This window comes from Thamnophis sirtalis, unplaced genomic scaffold (genome assembly GCF_051295495.1).
Source record: "Thamnophis sirtalis isolate CommonGarterSnake01/CBP01778 unplaced genomic scaffold, rThaSir2_p1.2 scaffold_3, whole genome shotgun sequence".
Classification (NCBI taxonomy): Eukaryota; Metazoa; Chordata; class Lepidosauria; order Squamata; family Natricidae; genus Thamnophis; species Thamnophis sirtalis.
Genome location: NW_028261383.1, coordinates 11,642,580 through 11,661,445, shown reverse-complemented (window position 1 = coordinate 11,661,445; position 18,866 = coordinate 11,642,580). Strand labels below are relative to the sequence as shown.

Genomic DNA, 18,866 nt, shown 5'->3' with positions numbered 1-18,866 from the left:
TCAGAAGCCTTTGACCGCCTGGTGGGAAGACCAGGGACTAACCATGACTGGCAGATTGACAAAGTTTATCGCGTTAACTCCTGGGTGGCAAAGCAGAAACAGCTTCCTCGAGACATCATTATATACCACTACAAGAGAGCTTAGAAATATGGTACTACAAGAGTCTTATAACACTAAGCTTCAAATTGGCGGTCAAGACCTGATTGTTTTGAAAGAGATACCACCTCAAATGTTAAGAGCCAGGAGAGACTACACTTTTTTAGTCGAAGAACTCAGAAACTGTCAGATACAGTATAGATGGGACACACCATTTGGTATTATATTTACATTTGATAGGCAAAGATATCGCCTCAACTCTGTATGGAAAGCCCGAGATTTTTATCATAATATTTTGAAGGCTGGATATCCTGCATTATCTGGACCTGGAGAAAGACCACAAGAAGGACAGGACAGACAGCAAACTACACAACTATCAGATAAGATGGAGCATCTCTCTCTTCTAGAAGCGCAAGGTGTTATGGAACAAAGACCTAGCCGTATGATTACTAGATGAATGGAGAAACAAGCAAAAAAGCAACAACATCAACAATCACCGGCCATCGATCAAGGAGCTACAATAACAAGTCTGGAAGCATTGGGAGGAACTAGGCCTAAGGTTAAACAGGCCATGCAGGAAACTCTAAAAATGCTTCAGCCAACCAAAGATGACAACTAAGATCTTAACATGGAATGTCAATGGATTGTATTCTCCACAGAAGAGAAAGAAAATACTTCACTGTCTTAAACAGTTTAAGAATGACATAATTTGTTTGCAAGAAACTCATATTAAATCAACTGATCAAAAATATTTGATTAACTCAAAACTTGGTCAACATTTTGTAGCTTCTGCTATGGAAAAGAAGAATGGTATAGTTGTATACTTAAGAAAAGACATGAAAGCTGAATTAATTGAAGCAGATCCCTTCGGAAGATATATCGCTTTAGACCTAATCCTAGAAGGGAAAAAGACATTACTTTGGGGAAATTATGCTCCTAATCAACAGCAAGATAGATTCTATAGAAAACTTCATGCCAATTGAGTACAGTGGGACTATAGGTCCTGTATACTATTGGGTGATTGGAATGGTGTGATAAACACTAAGAGAGATAAGAAGACTTCTCGCCCAAATACTAAGATGCGAGCAAAGCTATCCAAACCTTTTTTTGACATGATGGACGACTTTGAATTGAGAGATATTTGGCGAGAAAGAAAGGCAGAGGAATATGATTTCACTTTCTTCTCTGATAGACATCAATCCTTTTCAAGGATTGATTTTATACTAATCACTAATGATTTGCTTTCTAGGGTCAAGAAGACAAAGATTGCGGCTAGGGTCCTTTTGGACCATAACCCAGTTTGGATGGAGTTGGGAAGGATAGTGCAGGCAAGAAGGTCTTGGAGATTGAATGAAAACTTATTTAGATATGAAAAGTATATTAATGATTGTAAAAAATTGTTATCTGAATATTTCGTTTTGAATATGAATAAGGGTACATCTATGGAATTCGTATGGGATGCAAGCAAAGCATATATGAGAGGAGTGCTGATGAATATAAATAAAACATATAGATATAAACAAGGGTTAAAACGAACAGAATTGGAAGAGGAAATTAAGAGAAAAGAGTTGGAGTTAACAATGAATCCAGGCGATACAAAGGTTAAGGAAGCTATCACCATATTAAAATCTCAATTTGACATGTTGATCTCTGACCAGGTAGCCACTAATTTATTATATGAAAAACACAATACCTTTTGTAACGCAAACAAACCTGGCAGATGGTTAGTTTATCAGATTAGGAACAAAAAAGGAAAACTCGAAATATATCTAAACTGATTTACAGAGGGAAGGAGGTGTTTCAACAGGAAGAGATTCAAAAGGTATTTCGGGAATTTTTTTACAGAATTGTATAAAGGGGATAAAATTAATGGTCTAGATATAGATAAATATTTAGATAAAGAGAAAATACCTTCAGTTAGAGAAGAGCACAGGCAAAAATTGAATCAACCAATAACCTCGGGGAAAATCCTGCAGGTAATTAAGCAATTAAAGTTAGGGAAAGCACCAGGTACAGACGGTTTGACAGTGGTTTACTATAAAAATTTACAGTTAGAAATGGTAGAACCTCTTAGAGAATTATTTAATATGATTCAAACGGAAGGTAAAGTGCCTCCATCTTGGAAGACAGCGTTTATATCTTTGATACCCAAAGAAGATCAAGATACTACCCAACCAAAAAATTATAGACCTATTTCATTACTTAATGTAGATTATAAAATCTTTACTAAAATACTAGCAAATAAGTTAATGCTGGTTATTCAACAATTGATACACACTGACCAAACAGGTTTTATACAGGGGAGACAGATGAAAAGTAATGCCAGATTAATTATTAATGCATTAGAATATTTGGGAAAGAACAACCAGATCCCTGCTGCATTTATATTTTTGGATGCTGAGAAGGCCTTTGATCGAGTTAATTGGCAATTTCTGTTGAAGATATTACAAAAAATGCAGATAGGAGATAATTTTTTACAGTCAATTAAAGCAATATGCCAACAGCAAACAGCACAAATTATAGTCAATGGAAGTTTAACGGACTCTTTTCAAATTGGAAAAGGTACAAGACAGGGCTGTCCTTTGTTCCCGCTATTGTTTATTATAACTTTGGAAGTATTGTTGAATAAAATACGGGGCTTGGATGGTCTAAAAGGGATTAAGATTAGGCAGCAAGAATACAGAGTGCGCGCTTTTGCGGATGATTTGGTCATAATATTGGAACAACCGCAGGAATCCAGTAGGGTTTTAATGAATACGATTAATCAATATGGTCAAGTATCTAGTTTTAAAATAAATTTAGGAAAAACCAAAATATTAGCTATAAATATGAATACTAAACAAAAGGAAGAACTAGGAGGGATGCTAGGATGTGAGGTGGTCAAAAAAGTCAAATATCTTGGAGTCAATATTTTAACCTCAAACGGGAAATTATATAAGCATAATTATAAACCACTTTGGCATAGTATACAGATAGAGATGAAAAAATGGGAGAAATTGCACTTATCTTTGCTGGGTAGGATAGCGGCAGTGAAAATAAACATTTTACCAAAATTTTTATTTCTTTTCCAAATGTTACCTATACTTAAAAAATATGCGAATCTTTTAGAATGGCAGAAGGGTATCAACAAATTTGTATGGGCAGGAAAGAAGCCAAGGGTAAAGATGAAAATAATGCAAGATGTACGCGAGAGAGGAGGATTGAAACTACCTAACCTAAAATTATATTACAATGCAGTGGCGCTGTCAGCATCACTCCATTACATAATTAGGAAAGAAAGACTAAGAGACTCCATGGGAAGGAAATCCAAAGTACTTTTACTAATTATAAATGGTAAGCAAGCAGTTGCGAAGCAAAGTCTGCTTAATTAGGCGCGAAAGCGGTTGATATATAGAATAGCCCATTCCCCACCCCTTAGGATCATAGCTCCAGGACAATCATAAGTCCTTCAAGTGTCAGGTGTGAGATAACTTCAAAAAGACAGGCCGTTGATGCAGGCGGGAAACACACACGCATGCGCAATCCCAACGTCTGGTACATCCTAGAACATTCCTCCAGCACATCAATTAACCCCTCCCAAATACCAGCCCCCCCTCCCCGTTTCATGGCAGCTGAAGCAACAGCAAGGCAGAAGCTGACAGGCGCTATCTGTAATTAGTGATTGGACTCATTTTACTAATGATAGAATACTGAATATCGAGGGACACGATCTGGTATATGGTTGGCATGCTTACCTGTTATTCAACAAAAAACTGGATAAGAAGTTTAAAAGTCATATTTTAAGAAATGCTTTACTGCGGGTCTGGAAAAAATACCAATATAAATTAAATGCAAAATACCCATGTGGGCAATTCCTAGACATACAATTGAAAATATGAACATAGCACAAAAACAGGATAGAACTACCTATAGACAGCTTCTCATTTTGGAAAGGGGGGTACTACAACTAAAATCTTTAGAGGTATTAAAAGAGGAGAAGGTAGTTCAAACATGGTTCTAGTATGGGCAATTACAGGCCAGGTGGAAAATAGATCAAAAAATTGGTTTTATCCAAGCTGAAGATAATTTGTTTAAACAAATAAGAGATCAAAGCTTAATGCATATAAAGAGGATATATAATGTATTAATACAGATGGATTCGGAAACAGAATTAGTTAAAGATTGTATGATAAAGTGGGCTCAAAATATTGAAGAACCAATAATGTTGGATACATGGGAAAGAATATGGGTAACAAATGTGAAATTCACACAAGCTCAAAATCTGAGAGAAAATTTTTACAAGATGTTCTATAGATGGCATTTAGATCCTAAAAAGTTGGCTTCTATGTATCCGAATGTACAGCTTAAATGTTGGAGGTGTGGTTCTCTCGATGATACATATTATCATATATGGTGGACCTGCCAAAAGGTTAAGGCATTCTGAATAAAAATATGGTGGATTATGCAAAATATTTTTAAAAGAAGGATAAAGTTTACTCCTCAGTTATTCTTACTAGGTATATGTACTGACTTTACAGTGGTAGAGACTAACTTGATTCTGCACCTAATAACGGCAGCAACACTGTTGGTGGCACAATACTGGAAGAAGGAAGACTTGCCTACAACTCAAGAATGGACATTGAAAGTTACAAACTTAGCCAAGATGGCTAAAATATCGGCATATCTTAAAGATCACTCAAATGAGAGATATAAACGAGACTGGAAAAAATGCATTGACTATATACAAAATAAATACGGGACCAAGAAATTCCAGTTAGCTTATGCTTAAGATCAGAAATGATTTAAATTGTTTAAAGTTAGTTCAGCAAGAAGAAGCTAAGGTCAATGTAGAATGTCATTAATTTCTTTATTTCTTTTTTCTCAATAGATTTTAGACTGTGTTTGTTAAAAATCCATACCGTGTACGGGTTCTGGGAAGTCGGGGGGGAGGAGGAGGGGGGGTGGGGGGAGGGTGGAGGGAGGGAGGGGTATACATTAGGCTGGACAAGAATTTGGTGTCAAACTAGAATTATTTTGACACACAAAAAATTGTACTTTGATGTCTTACTGATTGAAGAATGATGAAATGTTTGTTTTAAAAGAAATAAAACTTTTGAACTGAAAAAAAAAAACTCTGAGAAGAGTCAAGTCAGGATAACATTGTGGATCCCCCACACTTTTTCCATTGAGAGAGATATTAGAAGCTGGAAAGGAGGGTTTTTGGGGTTTTTTTTGTTACCAAGGATAGCTACTTTATATTTCAAGAGGCTTTTATATGCAGTTTTTATTTAAACTCAACATTTCAGGTACCAACTCTGTGTGAATTAACTTCAGTAGGAGAATCATCACATACTTGTTCCTGGACTAGGTCTGGTCTCAAGAATCACTATCTCCCGTCAATTCAGAAACTAAGAAAAATGAGTAGTCCTTTTGGCAATTCTATGGAATGGCATGTGTTTGGGGAAAATATTTAATATATGTTTGGAATGTTTGGAATGTTTATTAACATTTATAGGCCGCCCTTTTCCCTGAGGGGACTCAGGGCGGCTTAAAAATGGGGGAAGGGGGGATACAAACAACAGACACAAAATAATACATAAAGATAAAAATAAAAGCAACATTCATTCATCATTCGGGTGGGGACAGCTTATCTTTATCCCCAGGCCTGGCGGGCTAGCCAGGTCTTAAGGGCTATGCGGAAGGTCTGGACGGTGGTGAGGGTATGAATCTCCACGGGGAGATCGTTCCAGAGGGTCGGAGCTACTACTGAAAAGGCTCTCCTCCGTGTGGTTGCCAGTCGACACTGACTGGCAGATGGTACTCGGAGGAGGCCTAATCTATGCGATCTAATTGGTTGAAGGGAGGTAATTGGCAGGAGGCGGTCTCTCAAGTACGCAGATCCACTACCATGGAGGGCTTTATGAGTGACAAGTAGCACCTTGAAGCGCACCCGGAGATCAACAGGTAGCCAGCGCAGCTCGCGGAGGATAAGTGTTATGCGGGCGAACCGAGGTGCGCCCACAATCACTCGCGCGGCCGCGTTCTGGACTAGCTGAAGTCGCCGGATGCTCTTCAAGGGCAGCCCCATGTAGAGCACATTGCAGTATTCCAGCCTAGAGGTCACAAGGGCCCGAGTGACTGTTGTGAGGGCCTCCCAATTCAGGTAGGGTCGCAACTGGCATACCAGGCGAACCTGGGCAAATGCCCCCCTGGTCACAGCAGTCAGATGATGGTCGAAAGTCAGCTGTGGATCCAGGAGGACTCCCAAGTTGCGAACCCTCTCTGAGGGGTATAAAGTTTGACCCCCCCAGCCTGAGTGATGGAACACTGATCGAATTATTGGGAGGGAAACACAACAGCCACTCGGTCTTCTCCGGGTTGAGCACAAGCTTGTTAGCCCTCATCCAGTCCATAACGGCCTCAAGACCCCGGCTCATCACGTCCACCGCTTCATTGAGTTGGCACGGGGCGGACAGATACAACTGAGTATCGTCCGCGTATTGATGGTATTTTATCCCGTGCCTTCGAATGATCTCACCCAGCGGTTTCATGTAAATGTTAAATAGTAGGGGGGATAAGACCGAACCCTGCGGCACCCCATATGGTAGGGGCCTAGGGGTCGATCTCTGCCCCCCCACTAACACCGACTGCGACCTGTCCGAGAGGTAGGAGGAGAACCACTGCAAAACAGTGCCTCCCACCCCCACCTCCCGCAGTCGTCGCAGAAGGATACCATGGTCGATGGTATCGAAAGCCGCTGAGAGGTCGAGGAGAACCAGAATAGAGGGATGGCCTTGGTCTCTGGCCCTCCAGAGATCATCGGTCAATGCGACCAAAACGGTTTCTGTGCTGTAACCGGGTCTGAAGCCCGACTGGAAGGGGTCGAGATAGCTTGCTTCCTCCAAGGACCGTTGGTGCTGGAAGGCCACCATATCTAGCTGATATTGGGAGAAATCATAGACAATCCAATATTCTGTCTTTATTTTTTTAATTTTGAACTCACTTGAGATATTCTTGCCAGCTGATTTCATATTGTAGAATTGTTTCCATATACTGGTAATAAATGAACCTGGTTTAAAAAAAAAAAGAACTGAATGGATATAACTTTTTTACAAAATGCACTCAAATGCTGTTTTGTTCACTTTGGTCCCATCTTCTGTAGAGTCATTCTGCCCCGGCACTCCTTCCTTCCCATTTCCCAAAACAAGACCTTAGAGAAGGCTGATTGTTAAGCACAGCTGGCACTTAGTTTCATTTATTGCAGCTTTTCTATCTCTGTCAAGAGCTTTGGCTCTTGATCCGGGCTGGGAAAAATATCAATGAATGAAACTGTTGATCAATGGGGACCAACTTTTGCCACCATCTGCATATCTTTCAGCTTAATTTTTTTACTGTGTTTTATTGTGAAGCGCCCAGAGAGGTTTGGCTATTGGGCAGCTTAGAAAATCTCACGAATAAACCCATAGCTACACGAATATGTACAAACCTCCTTCTATGCAGCCATGCAGCATAAGGTCAGTGTGAGTTCCGAGTTCTTTCATCAAGAGTTTCCAATCTTCTAAACAGAAGCCACAGTCTCGGCAGTCCTTGTGTTTGCAGTTGATCTTGGGAGTTACTAGAGCCACTGGGGGATCTGCAAAAAAGACAACTCTGCATTCAGTCCCACAAGCCCTGGTCCTCTCACAATTGGACCACTGTAATTCACTCTACATGTGAAGACTGTCCATAAGCTTCAGCTGGTACAGAACACAGGCAGCTCTTGGGCAGCTCTTGGGGCTCCTAAGTAGAAGTGAGTTCCTACCAGTTCAGTCCAGTTCTGCTGAATAGGTAGTAAAAATCTGGCATACCTTTCCCAACTGGTAGTAATGGCAGCCTGGTCACACCCCTGAACTGGTTCCCCATTCACCCCTCGCTTGCCCCACCCTGCCCAGTCTCTGCTCTGCAGCTTGCCTAGATAAGCACAGCATCCTTGATCTGTCTGCCAGGTAAGCCAGCGAGTCACGGCTTAGCTAGCTGCCCGTGCCCCCTTCCCCGCAGCCCTGCCATGCAGCATGCTCCCCTGCCTTCCATGCACCCTTACTGGCATTTTCGTGACCAGCTTGCAATGGCAGGCAAATAGAAGGTTGCATGGAATACAGGAAACATGGCGGGACTGCTGGGAAGGGAGCAAGCAGCCTACTCCCCTCCCCGTGGCCCTGCCATGCTTCCCTGACTTCCATGTGGCCTCACCGGCATTCCCCCATGCCCTCGTGTCTTCTGAAGTTGGTGTCCAGCCCGGTTTGGCCAGTGGGTGGGCAAGTGGCCCTTGGTGGAAACACAGATACTGTGCTGGGGCTGAGAGGGGTGGTGGCAGTGATGCTGCGGGAGGGCATCCGGGCCTGCTGCACACGCATCCGCTTCGTTTCTTCAAAGACAGAGCCCCCCTGCTGCAGGGCAATCCAAAGAGGGGAGGGGATGCTGCAGAAAATGCTGCCTTCCACCCGGACTGTGTGCCTCTCGTGCCGGCTCTATGGGGCTTCAGGCTCCAAAGCAGCCCACTGGCTTCCCACCCAACCACCTGCCTGCTCCATGGCCATGCCACTGCTTACTGCCAGTGAAGAAGCCGAGCAAGAGGTGGAAGCCACTGGGGGTGGGGGGGGGGCACCCGCTCATGTCGGGAGAGGGGTGCAACCAAGTCTCCTCCGCGCCGGGTGCTGGACTCCACAGGCCAAGTTCCCAAATTAGTGCCAATGGTTGGATGGGCCAATCTGAAAAGAGAGCAGGCAGGTGGCTGTTTTGGAGCCTGTAGCCCCGCAGAGCCGGTACGAGAGGCATGTGGGCCCTGGGGGAAGGCAGCCTTTTCTGCAGCATCCCCATCCCCTTTTTGAATCACCTGCAGTGGGGGGGGGGTGTTTCTGCCTTTGCAGAAATGGGACTGGAACATGTGCAGCAGCTCCTGGATGTCCGCTTGACTTCCCAGAGGACTTTCTTCCTTCTCCCTCTGCCAAAAGAAAGAACATCCCCCTATCCTGCTGGTCCTGCAGGGCGGAGTTCTGGGATGGTGGGATATTCTTTCTTTCAGCAGCAGGACAAGGAAGAAAGTACTCCAGGAGGTCAGGGGGTGGACATGAGCAGCAGGCCTGGGACATCTGCCTGGTGCCTCTCTCAAAGAGAACAAAGCAGGTGCCACTCCTCCCCTAAGGTGGCCCATGTTACACTGCAGTTTCACGAACTGCACTGGTTTTCAATTTGCTTCTGACTCCAATCCAAGGTGCTGGTTATCACCTTTAAAGGCACACTTTTCTGCCTCCTTCTCCATCCGGCTCAGTTTTATTTTAACTGCATTTTTAAATTTAAGGCTTTTATTTATTATTTTACTGGGTTTTTTTCTACGTTTTATTTAAAGTCTGTAAGCTCCGCAGAGTAGCCTTTCATGAGATTTGTGGCATACAAGTTTGATAAATGTCCCAAAGGTGCTTTTTCAAAGGGCATTCTGATTTTTCTTCAAGGATGATTTGCTTCTCATCCAAGAAGCTTCTTCAGTTCAGAAGAACTCTCTAAAAGAATGCAAAGGTCCAGCTCTTGGCAAGAAATATAAATACAGGGAATTCCATTCTCCACCATCCAGTCAAAGCTAAAGAAGCTTCTTGGATGGGAAGCACAGTGTGTCAGGTCCCCAAAGGGATTAAAGAGTGAAAATGAGCTTAACACTTTACACAGACTTTTCAGATTCCACTTGGCTTCTCTGCAATCACTGTCTCTCAGTAAAAGTTTCCTTATGAACTACCACCATTTCAATGCTTTCCTGAGAAGATAGATGAGGCTGGTCCTTACAAAATGTTTTCAAGGAAAAATTTACTTGGACTTGAATAAGGCATTTTGAAAAGGTAGATAACAAGCTACTTCTTAGAAAGCTAGAAAAATGTGGGATAGAAAGATGGATTTGTAATTGGCTGACCAACTGCACTCAGTGTCCATTCCTCAATGGAACTGCATCTACATGGAGGGAAGTAAGCAGGGGGTACCACAAGGTTCCGCCTTAGGCCCAGTACTCTTCAACATCTAGCCATTGGGCTGTATGTTGGTGACTGGGTGTTAAGTACTTGGAGTGATTCTTATGTAAATAGCATTATAAGTAGTTTCCACTCAGGTCCTCTATTACCTACAGGAACTCATTCAAACCTGATTGGTCGATGGCCTTGCTTGAGCCCTATAACAGAGCTGCTGCCAGGCAGGGTCTTTGCTGGTTATCTGAGTTACTAATAAAGAGCTGTTCTTACTGACGCCTGAGTCTCCCTCATCCGTTCCCATGATCTAACACTGGCGACGAAGATGGGATTGGAAGGCAACTAGGCACGAAACAACCCAGCAAGCAATCCAGCTTGGAGCGAAGCACGGCAGTGAGCAACCATCTTAAAAGCAGCAGATTTGAATCAGCTACAAGCAAGGTACGCGATGATGACGCATGCCCCACCAACTCCGTTTGATCCAGCCACTGAACACTGGGAGTCCTACATGATGAGGTTTGACTGCTTCCTTGAAGCAAACGACCTCCTCGACTTTTCTGAAGGCTGGAAGAAAGCTGTGTTCTCAAGCTCCTGCAGACCCAAGGTGTTTGAGACGATGAAGGATCTCTCTGAGCCAACGCCACTTCATTTGGTCGCTTGGTCGGTTCTCCAACAGATGCTGAGGATGCACTATGCTCCCAGACCATCTAAATACATCTGGAGGGACGAATTCAACCTCTGGAACCAAATGGAAGGTGAGTCGATAAATCAATATGTTGCTGCACTCCGAAAAACTGCAGCGTATTGTGAATTCAGGGATCTGGATGAGTTCCTCCTCGACAGCATAATTGGTGGTGTTCAGGACACTCGTTTGCAGAGAAGGCTGCTTGCGAAGACTAACCTCACACTCCAGATGCCCTCAATGAAGCCAGGGCTACCAAATCCTCGACCAAGTTGACGGAAACTCTACAGAAACAGAACAGCCCAAAGAGCACGCGCAAAACCACCAGTGTACATCACGAGACTGGAGGGCCTGAGGCGTCAGACAGCGATGATGACGTATATCACATGCACAATGATCGCAAGGAATCGGCACAGAAATTCAAATGGCAGTTTCCACCCTGCGCCACCTGCAGAGGCAATCATCAGTGATCAGGTCGCCGCTTCAGGGACTCTATCTGCCAGCACTGTGAATGGAAGGGGCACATCGCCAGAGTCTACAGGAGAAAATTCCCAGCAGCCAACCAAAATCCACGACATCCACCGACGCACTCAAAGCTGACTCACCCGGACAGCAAAGCTGAAGATCTATGGAGATGGACACAGGGTCATTGCTGACCATCATGTCCTGGGCCACTCTCAAGAAAATCATTGTCAACCTGAGAAGGCACAAGCTGTGAGTTCCAGACATAGTGAGCAAATATCAAGGGAACCGAGTCCGGGTTCTTGGTCAGGGCACCTTCTGGGTGCAATACAAGGCATTCAGTGGATTACTTCCCATAACGGTAGTGAGCGGCATGTTGCCAAGCCTCCTAGGACTGGATTGGTTCAAACCACTGGGCCTTGAAGTAACCGGAATCAATTCCATCCGGGCCAACAGCACCGAAGAACTCTTTAGGGGGTTCGCAGACGTCTTTAGCACTGGTCTTGGTAAGTATGTGGGGACCTCCATATCATTCAATCTGGATCCCAATGTAGCTCTGATTAGAATGAAACCCAGGAGAGTGCCTTCCGTTTTCCAACCCAAAATTGACGTAGAATTGGACAAGTTAATTGGCCAGGGGATCCTAGAGCCAGTAGATCATGCCGGATGGGAGACCCCTATAGTGATTCCGGTCAAGCCGGACAGTCAGTCTGCACCTGTGTGGACTATATGTGTACAATAAACAAAGTGCTGCAATAGAGCACTTAACCTGTACTTATTGTACAGCATTTACTGCAATCATTGGGGCCCTGCAAAGTTTTTGCAAAACTAGACATGGTGCAGGCATACCTGGTTGCCTGTAGATGGCACCACAGCGGAGGCCCAAACCATTGTGACGCATAGGGGTGCCTTTAAATGCAACCGCCTACAATTCAGCATTGGTATTGCCCCTGGACTGTTCCAAAGTGTCATGGAATGACTTTGCAGGGGATACCAAGAGTTGTCCCATATTTTGACGACATATTGATATCCGCCGCAAATAAGGAACAACTAATTAAAAGAGTTAGAACTGTTTTGACCAGAATCAGTGAAAAGGGCCTCCATTTTAAAAAGGAAAAGTGCCAAATTAACGTGTTGTTAATGAAGCCTGAGTCTGACTCATCCGTTCCTATGATCTAACACCGAGACAGAGGGGAGGTGATGAAAATTTACTTTTAATTGGGAAGGGGGGAACCGGCGTTAACTTAGAGCCGGTTTTCCACCAGGAATATGCCAATTTGATATGTCCTAATAAAAATATTGTTTGAGGAACCTTTCTGCCTTATTGAACAGTTGTATTACTTGCAGTCCTGACACCTGGCCATGTAAACGTTGATGGGCAACAGGTTTTCAAACACTAAAAGTACAAAAACTTCACCTTCTGAGACTTCCGGGTATTGGAATAGGGATCCTGGGCTGTCCATAGGCTGGCTGATCGTTCTCACTCCAGTCTCTGTTGCTCCTGCTTCAGCCGGTGTCTGTAAAGAAAATGAAAATGAAGGAAGTCAGCAACCCAGTTCATATAAGTGATGGGTGTTTTCTGTCCTCCTATCACCACAATCTTAACAGTCCCCCCAATGCTCTTCCAAGCCCCATTTCCTTCTCCCCCCTCCAATTCTTCCTGGACAGAGATTGACCCCTAGGCCCCTAACGTATCGGGTGCCGCAGGGTCCTGTCCCCCCTTCTTTTAAATATCTACATGAAACCACTGGGTGAGATCATCCGACGGCATGGGATAAAATACCACCAATATGCGGACGATACGCAGTTGTATCTGTCCGCCCCATGCCAACTCAATGAAGCGATGGACGTGATGTGCCAGGGTCTTGAGGCCATTAGAGACTGGATGGGGGTTAACAAGCTTGTACTCAATCCAGATAAGACCGAGTGGCTGTTGTGCTTCCCTCCCACTAATTGGCCCAGTGTTCCATCTCTCAGGCTGGGGGGTCAAATTATACGCCCCTCAGACAGGGTCCGCAACTTGGGAGTCCTCCTGGATCCACAGCTGACTTTCGAGCATCACTTGTCAGCTGTGACCAGGGGGGCATTTGCCCAGATTCGTCTGGTGCACCAGTTGCGCCCCTACCTGAACCGGGAGGCCCTCACAACAGTCACTTGTGCCCTTGTGACCTCTAGGCTGGAGTACTGCAATGTGCTCTACATGGGGCTGCCCTTGAAGAGTATCCGGCGACTTCAGCTGGTCCAGAATGCGGCCGCGCTAGTGATCGTGGGTGCACCTCGCTTCACCCACGTAACACCTATCCTCCGCGAGCTGCACTGGCTACCTGTTGCTTTCCGGGTGCGCTTCAAGGTGCTACTTGTCACCTACAAAGCCCTTCATGGTATTGGGTCTGGGTACTTGAGAGACCGCCTACTGCCAATTACCTCCACTAGACCGATTAGATCACATAGATTAGGCCTCTGGCAACTACCCGGAGGAGGGCCTTCTCGGTGGCTGCTCCGACCCTCTGGAACGAACTCCCCGTGGGGATTCGTACCCTCATCTCCAGACCTTCCGCACTGCCCTTAAAATCTGGCTGTCCCAGCAGGCCTGGGGCTAAAGATCCTAACCCCACCCGAATGGTATGATAGTTGTGTTTTCTTTTAACAATGTATTGTTTTATGTTCATAACTTGTTTTGTCCTCCCCTTCCCCTAACTTGTGAGCCGCCCTGAGTCCCCTCAGGGAAAAGGGCGGCATACAAATAAATAAACTATAAACTATAAACAGAACCCTGCTCTCCCTTTCCTCACCCCACTCCTGTTCCTTCCCTGTCTCCCACTCCTCCCTCTGAGCTGGTGGGCCAGCAGGACTGAGCTGGGCTGGATATTTCTTGCAGAGCAGTTGACCAGAGTGTGTCCAGCTGTCTTGGGGATCAATTTCCCACCCCAACAACCTTCATGGTTTTGAGTTTCTGTTGTATTCCAAGTCCAGAGTTTTGTGTTGTGGGGTGCCACAGGGTTCGGTCCTGTCCCCCCTCCTATTCAACATCTACATGAAGCCGCTGGGTGAGATCATACGACAGCACAGGATAAAGTACCATCAATATGCAGATGGTACTCAATTATATCTATCTGCCCCGTGCCAGCTCAGTGTAGTGGCGGACGTGATGTGCCGATGCCTGGAAGCTGTCAGGATCTGGTTGGGGATGAACAAATTGGTACTCAATCCCGACAAGACCGAGTGCCTTTGGATGTTGCCCCCGAGGGACAGTTCAGACAGTCCGTCCTTGATCCTGGGGGGTGAAAATTTACACCCCTCAGAGAGGGCTCGCAATTTGGGGGTCCTTCTGAATTCGCAGCTGACACTTGAACACCATCTTTCGGCTGTGACCAGGGGGGCCTTTGCCCAGGTTCACCTGGTACACCAATTGTGGCCTTACTTGGACAGGGGGGCACTTCAGACGGTCACTCAGGCCCTTCTCACCTCAAAGCTCAATTATTGCAATGCGCTCTATATGGGGCTACCCTTGAAAAGCGTTCGGAGACTACAGCTAGTCCAGAATGCAGGCGCGTGAGCGATATTGGGTGTACCGAGATACACCCATATTACACCTGTCCTCCGCGAAATGCACTGGCTGCCAATTGGTCTCCGGACGCAATTCAAGGTGTTGGTTATTACCTTTAAAGCCCTACATGGCTTAGGACCAGCCTATCTGCGAGACCGCCTACTGCCATACACCTCCAGATGGCCGATAAGATCCCACAGGGTGGGCCTCCCTCGGATACCGTCAGCTGGACAGTGTCAGCTGGCGGGCCCCTGGAGGAGAGCCTTCTCTCTGGCTGCTCCGACCCTGTGGAATCAGCTAACCCCAGAGGTCCGGACCTTACCCACTCTCATGGCCTTCAGGAAAGCCGTTAAAACCTGGCTGTTCTGGCAGGCCTGGGGCTGTTGACCTTAGTGTTAAGGTCCAGCCCCGATTAGAACGTATGTGTGTTGTGAATTTTAAACTATTTTTTACTTATTTTTCTTTTCTTTTTTCTTTTTTTTCTTCTTTCATTGTAAGCCGCCCGGAGTCCTCCGGGATTGGGCGGCCTATAAATTTAATAAATGAAATGACATGACTCCAGCAATTATCAGACTCACCTCTACAGTTACTTGGGGTTGAGGAATTGTCTGTGATTGAATCTCACCTTCTGTACCAGAAACAAGGGGGAAAGCAGCCATTTCAGAAGAAATATAATTAGATTTCACTTGCTGGGATATATTTTTCCTAAACCGCCACCACTGGCCTGATAGATGACAAAAAAGAGAGGACATCTCATTTATTGCTTAGGTAAAGAGCTTTTGCCTGACCTGGAGAAGGATTTATGTTTAAGACCTTGAAAGGCTCAGATGATACAATTGTCTGGATTTTAACTCAGTATCTTGAAAATAGCAACAGCACTCGGATGTATATACCGCTTCACAGTGCTCTACAGTCCCCTCTGAGCAGTTTAGAGAGTCAGCATATTTCCCCCAATAATCTGGGTCCTCATTTTACCGACCTTGGAAGGCTGGAAGGCTGAGTCAACCTTGAGCCTGGTGAGAATTAAAGTGCCAAATTTCAGTCAGCAGAAATAGCCTGCAGTACTGCATTCTAATCATTACACTACCTCGGCTCTTAGAGACAAGAAGGAGGGAGAAAGGAGTATCTGTTATCCCATTATCTTTATGATGGCTGAAGGGCAAAAATGTTGGTTGAGAAGATGTGCTGGACTACGAGAAAATGAAAAGTTAACATCAAAATTAAAACTCCCCAGGTTCCTCTTAGAGATCTTACAGGACATCCCAATTCTTGATTGACAAGATGTGCTCACCACATATATAAAGGAACATGCCTGGTGGTTCTTGCCCAGTGTTGTCCTCTACCCCTACTTGCAATTTTTACCACTGCACCTTCTCTCTTTTGTCTGTTCTAGGGATGAACATTCTGGAATTACAGGAAATTGAAAAATGGCTGCATAGTTTCTTCTTCCTTTGTGACTCCCATTGAAAATGTTGTTGGTGGGTCAGGGGCTTATGGTGGGTCAGTTTATGACCACCTGCCTCTCCCAACTCACTGTGGGGCAACTCACTGGAGCCAACTTGGCATGGAACAACTCGCAACAGGATGTTAAACTAATATCAAAGAAATGCTGCACAAACATCTATGTTACATGCACTGATAACCCCATTAATTTTAGATCTGTATCAATTAATTCTCTGTCCCCACTGTTCAGTTTAAAAGTTTGTCCAGAAAATCTGTGAATTTAATGCCAAGTAACTCAGTCCCTTTCTTGGATGGTGCAAACCATCTCTTTTGTACAGTTTTTCATTGGACCAACTGCAGGCATCATGACTAATAAAACCAAAGCCTTCTCTTTTACATCACTCCTTTAGCTGCACATTAAACTCTGCTACACACTGGCCCTTCCCTCTTTGTTCCTTATATAATGGTAAAACCTCTGAAAAGATAAGCCTACAACCTATGCTACTAAGTTCATACTCCAAGTTCTGGAAATCATTCTGCACAGAAAGTACAGATGGGACAGATCATTTGTGCCAAGATGTATAATAGCATCAACATCACAGTCCTTACTGGCATTCCTGACTATTTAAGAATATGCCTCTTGTCTCTGCTGGCAGAAGCACCTGGCAGACACCTGACCTCTTTCAAAACCTCCATATCCTTTCCTACATTTACATCCCTTACCATTGAATCACCAACCAGAAGATGACTTCTCTTTTTGGATACCTTGCTCTTCTTGTGTGACTGATGTGTAATATCTGTTTCACACTTTCCCCTTTCAAAAGTAACTTCTTCATCTTAGACCACGATCCCCTGCTTATTTGAGTCATCATCATCTATCTTGACCTGTCACTTTAGTGTCCCTATTAAGGTCAGCAAGGACACTGTATCTGTTATGCTGGGACAGAGCGAAAGCTTTGTGTTTGTGGTCCACAGCTCTCACCCTGCCAGATTGCACGGTTATCCATCCTGCCCTTCTCTGGCAGGATCTTTGTGGTAGAGGGGGCTGATAGCGTGGCAGCTCAATAGAGTGGAATGGCTGAATTGGGCACCTAATTTCTCCTTGGAGAGCACAGATTAGAGATTCTAGATAGGTGATCTGTCCATGTAACTAGTAATTTGTTTACAGTATCAAAATTTGGGGACAGTATCAAAATTTGAAAAGAGTACTGCGAAAGACAGCTGCAAAACAAGGATTGCACGAACTAAGCCAGTCATTTTGAAATCAAATCAAATCACAATATCAAGCACACTAACCCTGAATGTATTATTACTGTTTTAGGCATGCGGGCTGCTACCTTTCTCCTCTGTACTCCCACTCAGTCTCCCTCACTCACAGCCAGCAGCTCCTCCCACCAGCCCCCCAGGAAGTTAAAAACTGGGAACTTACATATCAGGAAGAGAATCAAGATCATGGCAATCACAATTCCCAAGGAAATCCACCATATTCTAGCTAAACAGGGAGAAGAAATATAGTTCCAATTAGACAGATGCTGAGGTCCCTGAAGTGGAGATGCTGAGCAACAGAAGCATTTCCCAACCTGCACTGGCCTTCAGAAACTGCCCCCACCTACAGCCCCTCCCCTCCAGGCTATAGATGGCAGAGGGAATGGCCTTGAAGGGCAGAAGGAAGAGCCATCACCAAGGGTTCTACCACAAAACCGCGATGCCCTTATCCGCGCCGACATAAGTGCGGAGGCAAATCCGCGGGGTCTGAAGCGCTAAGAAAAAAACGACCCTACCGCCGCGACAACAGCGCGGTGACAGAAGGGCGTTCTACATGCTTCGTTCTTTCCCTCCAAATGTAGCCCTCCTCCTCCAGCTGACAGCGGCAGCGGGCACGGGGCAAAGCGGGCTGCCCAGCAGCAGCAGCCCGTGGGAACGGTCCAGCTCAGCCGCGGGGGGAAGCAGGAAGCGGAGGAGGACGCGGCAGCGGCTGAGGCTCTCCCGGGCCGGCGAAGCGGGCTTGCCCGGTGGCGGCGGCCGCCCATCCAAGGAGATGTTGTTGAGGAAGAAGAGGGCGGCCTGCCTCTGCCGGGCAAGCCCGCTTCGCCGGCCCGGGAGAGCCTCAGCCGCCGCCGCTGCTGCGTCCTCCTCCGCCGCCAGCGTCGGCAGCCCTGCTCGGGCCCCCCGCGGGCTTCCTGCTGCCCCCCGTGGCTGTGCTGGACCCTTCCCGCAGGCTGCTGCTGCTGCTGGGCAGCCCGCTTTGCCCCGTGTCCGCTGCCGCTGGAGGAGGAGGGCTACCTTTGGAGGCAAAGAACGCCCTTCTGTCGCCGCGCTGTTGTCCCCGCGGTGATGATGCGCGGTGATGACGTCGCGACTTTAGCGACACGATTTAATCTCCGCTATTTTGCATAGCGCGGTTTTGTCGTGCCACGTCACCAAGACTGATTAGATGAGGGTGGCTTCAGCCTGGGCCAAGAAATCAGATTAAGGAAAAATTACAAACCCTTCTTGGTTCCCCTGAAGAGAAATGTTCAGATTGCAAGATTCTGTAAATTTCATTTTATACTACAGATAGTCCTCAGTTCACAATCAAATTTGAGAACAAGTTTTCTGGTGCTGAGTCAGTTGTTAAGTGAATTTTCCTCCATTTTATGATCATTCTTGCCACAGTTGTTAAATGAATCAC

General features: G+C 45.5%; 2 protein-coding genes across 3 annotated transcripts in view; one reads left to right on the top strand and one right to left on the bottom strand.

The window, feature by feature from the left end:
* Positions 1–18,866, bottom strand: part of LOC106546432 (zinc-alpha-2-glycoprotein-like) — a 32,427-nt gene that overhangs the window by 9,942 nt on the left and 3,619 nt on the right. The window contains exons 5-9 of one of the 2 annotated variants that reach the window (XM_087711260.1): positions 17,625–17,687; positions 15,331–15,476; positions 12,623–12,722; positions 7,562–7,708; positions 7,079–7,144 (exon numbers count right to left, since the gene is read on the bottom strand). In XM_087711260.1, coding sequence (XP_087567386.1) covers positions 7,079–7,144; positions 7,562–7,708; positions 12,623–12,722; positions 15,331–15,476; positions 17,625–17,687 — 522 coding nt within the window. The remainder of the gene's footprint in view (positions 1–7,078; positions 7,145–7,561; positions 7,709–12,622; positions 12,723–15,330; positions 15,477–17,624; positions 17,688–18,866) is intronic. The other variant, XM_087711261.1, reaches the window with a different exon arrangement.
* LOC148047179 (uncharacterized) lies at positions 12,740–15,199 on the top strand. The gene is made up of 4 exons (XM_087711114.1): positions 12,740–12,777; positions 13,183–13,624; positions 14,305–14,327; positions 14,932–15,199. Exons 1-4 carry the CDS (start codon positions 12,740–12,742, stop codon positions 15,137–15,139), a joined length of 711 nt encoding a protein of 236 aa, XP_087567240.1. The 3' UTR covers positions 15,140–15,199.

Excerpts from the sequence above, each read along its gene's own strand:
- LOC148047179 (XM_087711114.1), top strand. The coding sequence starts at position 12,740 with ATGAAGGAAGTCAGCAACCCAGTTCATATAAGTGATGG. Across the intron at positions 12,778-13,182 it reads CCAGTTCATATAAGTGATGG|GCTGGGGGGTCAAATTATAC; the intron begins GTGTTTTCTGTC and ends TCCATCTCTCAG. Across the intron at positions 14,328-14,931 it reads ATTATATCTATCTGCCCCGT|ATGGCCGATAAGATCCCACA; the intron begins GCCAGCTCAGTG and ends ATACACCTCCAG.